This window comes from Cyprinus carpio, chromosome B18 (genome assembly GCF_018340385.1).
Source record: "Cyprinus carpio isolate SPL01 chromosome B18, ASM1834038v1, whole genome shotgun sequence".
Taxonomy (NCBI): domain Eukaryota; kingdom Metazoa; phylum Chordata; class Actinopteri; order Cypriniformes; family Cyprinidae; genus Cyprinus; species Cyprinus carpio.
In genome coordinates this window covers 14,245,068-14,251,829 of record NC_056614.1, presented here as the reverse complement: position 1 = coordinate 14,251,829, position 6,762 = coordinate 14,245,068, and the positions used below count along the sequence as shown (strand labels likewise).

At 35.0% G+C, this 6,762-nt stretch overlaps 1 protein-coding gene across 1 annotated transcript in view; it reads right to left on the bottom strand.

Moving 5' to 3' along the window:
• The window catches only part of LOC109112782 (FERM domain-containing protein 5), a 103,262-nt gene that overhangs the window by 9,220 nt on the left and 87,280 nt on the right, over positions 1 to 6,762 (bottom strand). The window contains exons 8-13 of the mRNA XM_042743958.1: positions 5,944 to 6,032; positions 4,752 to 4,815; positions 4,504 to 4,595; positions 1,894 to 1,968; positions 1,829 to 1,836; positions 154 to 214 (exon numbers count right to left, since the gene is read on the bottom strand). Coding sequence (XP_042599892.1) covers positions 154 to 214; positions 1,829 to 1,836; positions 1,894 to 1,968; positions 4,504 to 4,595; positions 4,752 to 4,815; positions 5,944 to 6,032 — 389 coding nt within the window. The remainder of the gene's footprint in view (positions 1 to 153; positions 215 to 1,828; positions 1,837 to 1,893; positions 1,969 to 4,503; positions 4,596 to 4,751; positions 4,816 to 5,943; positions 6,033 to 6,762) is intronic.

Sequence of the window (6,762 nt, the reverse complement as noted above, 5' to 3'; positions counted from 1 at the left end):
GTATCAACACACCCATTTATCACATTACTGTACATCCTATGACTACTGACATCAGTCTTACTGGACATGCATGCATGCATACAAAGACAGAACCAAAAGAATGTGACCCAGTGTGAACAATTATAAAGTTAACAGATCCGCACTCATGCATACCTGTGTATTTCTGGAGGTTCCCGTTTAATTTTTGCACTCTGCTCCATTACCTCTTTGGCTACTTCCACTGAAATTAAACAAAAAACAACTGACGTGCCCAGTTCCCCCTGCTAGAGTGAAATATTTTGCCATAATTTCCCTTATCAAATTAAATACCCATAGATATGTAACTAAAAAGATACATAAAGGCCCCTTTAAGTGGTCCAAAGCAAACCTTGTTCTTTATCTGCAACCAAAAACTAAAATGTATGTATTATATATATATCAGAAATATCTCAAATATATCTAAAACAAATATCTAAAATTCTCCTTGCATTTTAACTAACCAAAAATGATAATATTATATTTTATTTTATTATTTCAGAAATATCTCAAATATATCTATTACAAGTATCTAAAATGGTCCTTGCATTCATACTGTAACCAAAAACTAAAATATATTCTATTGTATTCTATTAAGGCCTGTCAGTTTAACTTAATTAGTTATGAAAAATAACGCGATTAACATAATTTAACGCAGTTAACGCACTGGCCCCGCCCCCAGACCTGTACGTCATCTTACATTTCATACAGTGACTGTTGACAAATATGATGCAGGACAACAACTCCATAAATGCAGTCATGCCCTAAATTTCAAGATGTTAGTGCAAAAAATGCCCATAATAAAAGAACATAAAAGAAGGTATTTTGATGACTGCTGGTAACAAAGCTGTTTTGGTTACCAATGACTTTCATTGTATGAACAAAAAATATACTGAGATTTTTCTCGAATTATCTTCTTTTATTTACTATTGTTTACGTTAGGCTGTTATGGCCTAATGTATAATACAGTTTATGTTGAATCTAATAAAATATTTATTTCTAAAGCTATAATTTGTAATGTCTACTTGATACTTTCTTGTTTAACACAAAAATAGCTTTAAATAATCTTTTCTGGGTATTTTCACAGGCAAATTTATTTTGCAATTAATTAATCGAAACATCATGCAATTATTTAGATTAAACATTTTAATTGACTGACAGCCCTAATTATATTATAAAATACCTGCACACTGTATCTATGGCTGGTGGCAGGTGTTAATTTCACACCCTGGTTGAAGGTGTTTTGACCAGCTACATCTATCAATACCAGCCAAAAGAAAACAGCTCGACCACTGAAGATAAAATAGCTGCGCTTTTCAGCCACGTTCAAACCGCTGGCATTTTGGTGGGAATTGTGATTCCTGTGACTGTGAGGAATGGTGACCGCTGCTACTAGAGTCCATGAAGCTCAGGAATTAGATTAACCTTATTGAGTCCCCTCTCTTAACTCAATCTCTGCCTCTCCGGCTGTGACTGAACTACTTCTCTTTAAACAAAACCTCTCAGCGGAGTCCTTTAATGCCTTAAAATCCTGCCTGTCTCCTTACATAGGAGTGAGAAAATAACTGTTATCAATTTCCTAATGAGGTGTTTGAGCCTGAGAGCCCACTATAATAATTGATCGTGCTGTTTGTTTAATTGCCCCGATGGCTCTATTCATCTGTTACAATTGCAGTTATTAAGTAAACATCTGTGTCTAAAAGGTGGCCTGTGTGAAAAGCTCCATCTGCAGCAGGTTGTGGTGGATTGGCTCCAAAGCAGTCACCTCTATGTGACCATGATGAGGACAGCAGGCTGTTTTTGGAGCAGGGACCCCTGAGGCTGTGGCGGTCCGTCGGCAGTGACCCGTGCTGTGTCTGTCTGTCTGTCCACACTTACCTGTAGCGGAAACGACTCCCCTTGAAGAACAGGTTACTGCTGGACACCGTACGAACCTGGCTCGACTTCTCCAGCCTGTTCAAATAAAAAGGATAACACAACTCAGTATTTCAAAACTACACAATCTAAATTAAGAATAATTTCTCTTTGAACTCTTTTAAGCACTAATATGACATTGCTGTTAAAAAATTAAATATGTTCAAACTTTCTAAGAATTTTTAGTATTTCTTTTTTTTTTAAGATTCATTTTATAAATCTGTATCTAAGGTTCTATGCAGTGGTAGATGACACATACATACTGTACATATACAAGTACAGATACCCTAAAAAAATCACTCTGGTAGAAGTATACATAACCCTTTATGATTTTAGTAAAAATAACAAAAGTACTTGGTAATTAAAGTACTGGACCAATTCAACAGGCTTACTGAAAAGGTTTAAAAAAATATATATATATATATATATATATATATATATATATATATATATATATATATATATATATATATATATATAAAGATAGATAGATACTCAATACAGATACAGACAGAAAAATTAAATACAAAAAATACAAGTAAAGTAAAAATCCACCACTGGTTATATGATAGCATAAACTAACCTGCAACTGTAGAAATCTGTGAAATACATATGTTTCTATACTTGGATCTATACTTCTATACTATGGTAGAATATTACAGTATTTTCTATATGAGTTATGTTATTTATTTAATATTTACAAATGTTGGAAAATTAAATTAACATTTAATTGATGTGTGGACACAGGTTTGTGTATATTAGCTACAATGTAAGACTTTGAAATACCATTTATCCAATCATAATTCAGAATTTCTTTTAAATTTCCACTATAAATTTTACAATTAAAAATTACATGAATTTGTCTGGCATTTGTACAAAAACTGCTTTACATTCATCAATCATTATAAATAATCGTATATTTTAGCTTGCATTCATAAACTTCCAAAATAAAAAATGAAACCTTACCTAAATGAGATTAACTTCTTTTCAGTTGTATTTAATTCAGAAGTATTTGATACATTATTTAAATAAAATTATTTAAAAACTATTTAATAAATAATTATCCAAAGTTCTGTCATGAAACTCTAGATGGCGCAGTACAATAGGTTTAACTCAATATGACATAATTTTCACATGGTGCAGCTGATTGGTTCTTTATATAACAGCAGCCAATGAGCTCACTGCTCAACATTCAAATACTTGGCTAGTGCTTGCTGTAGCAGCTGCAGCATGCTTCAGAAAGCCTCCACCCTCCCCAGCTCCACCTGTATAGATCTGCTATGGGGTGATTCATATATGCTACATATGGGGGTTATTTCAAATATGTTATGTGCAGCAGCAGTATTTCTTACATGCTCACAGCAGCATGTTGTGGATGTATTGGCAGTAGCAAGTCTTGGTACTTGTTCTGCCGCAGCAGCAGCAGTAGCAGATCTATTCCGCCAAGACCAAACACATTAACATTGTCATGTACTTTACCATGCCAATCCCTCCGAGAGTTGTCATGATAGAAATACGTTTGTTGAACTCCAAGCAAAACAACATTATATCACATTACAGTTAAATAAAATTAACTTTTTATAAGTCAGATTTTGTCATGTCACCTTCCCTACTGACATGCTCAAAATGTTTGGTTTCTAAAGCTAGTACATATTTTCCGTCTAACCCCCCTAGTGACTGAAACCTCAGGCTGAGCTTGAGTGTTCTGGCTCAGACGGTCCCTGGTGAACATTTGATTCAGGCTTTTCATCACCAGGTGTGGGATCTCCTTCCCCATAGACGGCCTTTATGTGAATCATAAAACCCACTTTTCAATTATCATCTGCCTTCACCTGCCACAAATTCCCCTTCTGTAGGGGACTTTAACTACAGCTACAAATTTCTCTTTGGCCCAGTGGAATGAATTCAGTCATGCTTGGAATACCATGTAGATTCAGTTTTGATAAGGCACCTTGCCAAATCAGTGATTACACCATTCCCTTCACCTAAACTGAGCTTTCCCACACTTCATGATGAGCGCTGAAACAGACTCTCGTTCCAAAGATGTCACCTTAGTCAGCCAAAATTGTTCATCATAAAACAGAAACAGAAACCAGCGGTGGCTCACCATATTAAGAAACCTGAAACACTGCGGTCTGCCTCAAGCTGCACGTTGCTTTAAACACTTCCCATGGTGTGGCCAAGGACACGTACAATCAACCGTGACTGAAATGCGCACGGACATCCCTCCAGAGGAGCTAGCAGAACACATCTCTCATTGCTCATGCAGTAAAGGTCATTCTCAACACGTGGCTGTTTTAGATGACCCCCGCGAGGTAAAAACAGTGACAGCATCTAGACGTACTGTAGGTGTCCAGACACTTTGCATTATTAGTTATTAGTCAGCTTATTTACCAGTCTTAAATATCATGCTCTGGAGAGACGAAATGACAGTGTTTGCAATTAGGAAGAGCCAAAAAGGGACAAATTATTTCTGGAACTTGTTTATTGTGCAGTTGCCCTTTCAGAAGCATCACACCTGTCTAACCAAACAAATATATTCATCTTGAAGGAAGGAGCAGTGCAAAAACTCACTTGTAGAAGGCTTGGTTTTCAACACCGCATTTCCAAAGGTGCTTGCAGGCCTCTGGAGTTGGTGCAAAGTATGTCAAGATGATCTTTTTGTCCTGTGCATAACAATAAGCCGTTAAAGGTGCACAAATGCGGCACTGTCGTTAAAGGAAATTATTCAAGTTTCACAGATTGTGTCATAATCATAAGGCAATTTGGTATATTGTAATTATCTTTGACTTCACCAATGTTGGCATATTTAGTGTTCTCACCTCCTTCTGATTTGCATATATATGGAATGTCTTTCCCTCAAACTTCAGTTTGGTCACCTCATCCCTGTTCAATTGGAAGAAGAATGCATATATTAAGATATTATAATGTAGAATTCACACACACAAATGTTATAAAAAGTAAATATATGTAGTTTATACATATGTAGTATTATGTATAATTGTAAATAAATAAAAGAAATAAATGATTATCTATGAATAGAGAGAGTCTACATGAATAATACATGAAAATTATGTGTGTATATATATATGTATATATATATATATATATATATATATATACACACACACACGCACACACATACACTCAATAATACATATATGCACAAATATATATAATATATATAATATATATAGTATATATATATATATATATATATATATATATATATATATATATATACATACACACACACACACACACACACAGAGACGATGATGTCACAGTAGAACATCCATAATTATCATGTATTATTCATGAAGTCTCATTACAAATGCATTAAATCAAACAAATTAGTTGATAAAATGTTTACAAACTGAATTACATGAGCTCATTTTAATTAATTACAATAAACAAGCCATTGTGTCATGAAAAACTAGAAATGGCCATATTCTGTTTCACAAATAAACACATAGATTGCACAATTGCACTCTTTCTTCACTCTTACTTTGCACTCTTTCTTCACTCTTACTTTGCACTCTTTCTTCACTCTTACTTTGCACTCTTTCTTCACTCTTACTTTAAGTGTGAATGCACTACAGATTAAACCACATATAACAAAACCCTGAGACACTGAAACAAAGGACAGGCAGCACAATGGTTCAGTATTGTATGCGTTTCTTTTCTCTTTGTATGGCCAGACCTCACAGACTTGTTGTGTCCAGATGACTTTAAACATGCCCTCTGGATGGAGAGCTGGTGAAGGATAATTGGACACCTGTCTGCTCTAACGGCTCAGAAAGAGGCAGATGGTCGGGCCCTTTTGGCTGGGAATGTATAATACAATATAATAAAACCAGCTGTGACTTGTATACCCAGAGCCCGTCGCTAGGCAAGCATGACTCATCATTTTCAGCTTCATGATGCATGCGTGTATGCATGTCTGTGTTTACTCAGCCCCGAAGACGTCAATAGAAGTTCAGTAGGGAAAAGAGGCACGTATTAGTCACTCACCACTTGAGGAAATGGACTCTTTTGTTCCCCTGAAGCACGACAAAACCGAACGGGGTGAAGGCGAGGAAAGCCGGGTTACCAGATACATCCTGTGATGAATAACAACAGAGGAGGACCACATCATCTTCATTTCTCAACAAGCAGACATTGAGCAGGAAGACTCAATACAGCACAATATAGAAGTCATCATTACAATCGAACCTTCATACTTTTGTTTTCAGGGTTGCTTAATCTAATGTTCAGCAGCAAAATAAGCAGTTTGGGGCTTTTACTGTTGAGATTACTGGCAACAGACGTTTCACAAACTGGAGACAAAAAATAAAAAAAAACCTCACTGTAGGGAGTAAGTTTCTTAGTACGCTATTTTAATGGCCTTGTTTCAAGTTGCAATTTCCCCATTCATTTTCTATAAATCTACAGAATATATACAAAGATGTTATGAAATCAACAACAGCAAAACATGAATCAATGGTTTTATACATGACAATATATAAAATTACTGACTATAAATTTATGAACTAAAGTAAGTTTGTTGCTATAAGCATTCATATCAAAAGTTTGCAGTGGTATGAATTTTAATGCTTCTGAAAGAAGTCTCTTATGCTCAATAAGGCTGCATTTATTACAACAAAGACCCTGAAATATTGCACTATATTATTACATTTTGAAAATAACAGTTTCTGTTTTAATATATATTAAAATGTAATTTATTCCTGTGATGGCAAAGCTGAATATTCAGCCTTCAAGATCACATCATCTTTCAGAAATCATTCTAATAAGCTGATTTGCTGCTCAAATATTTAATTTCAAAATCAGTGG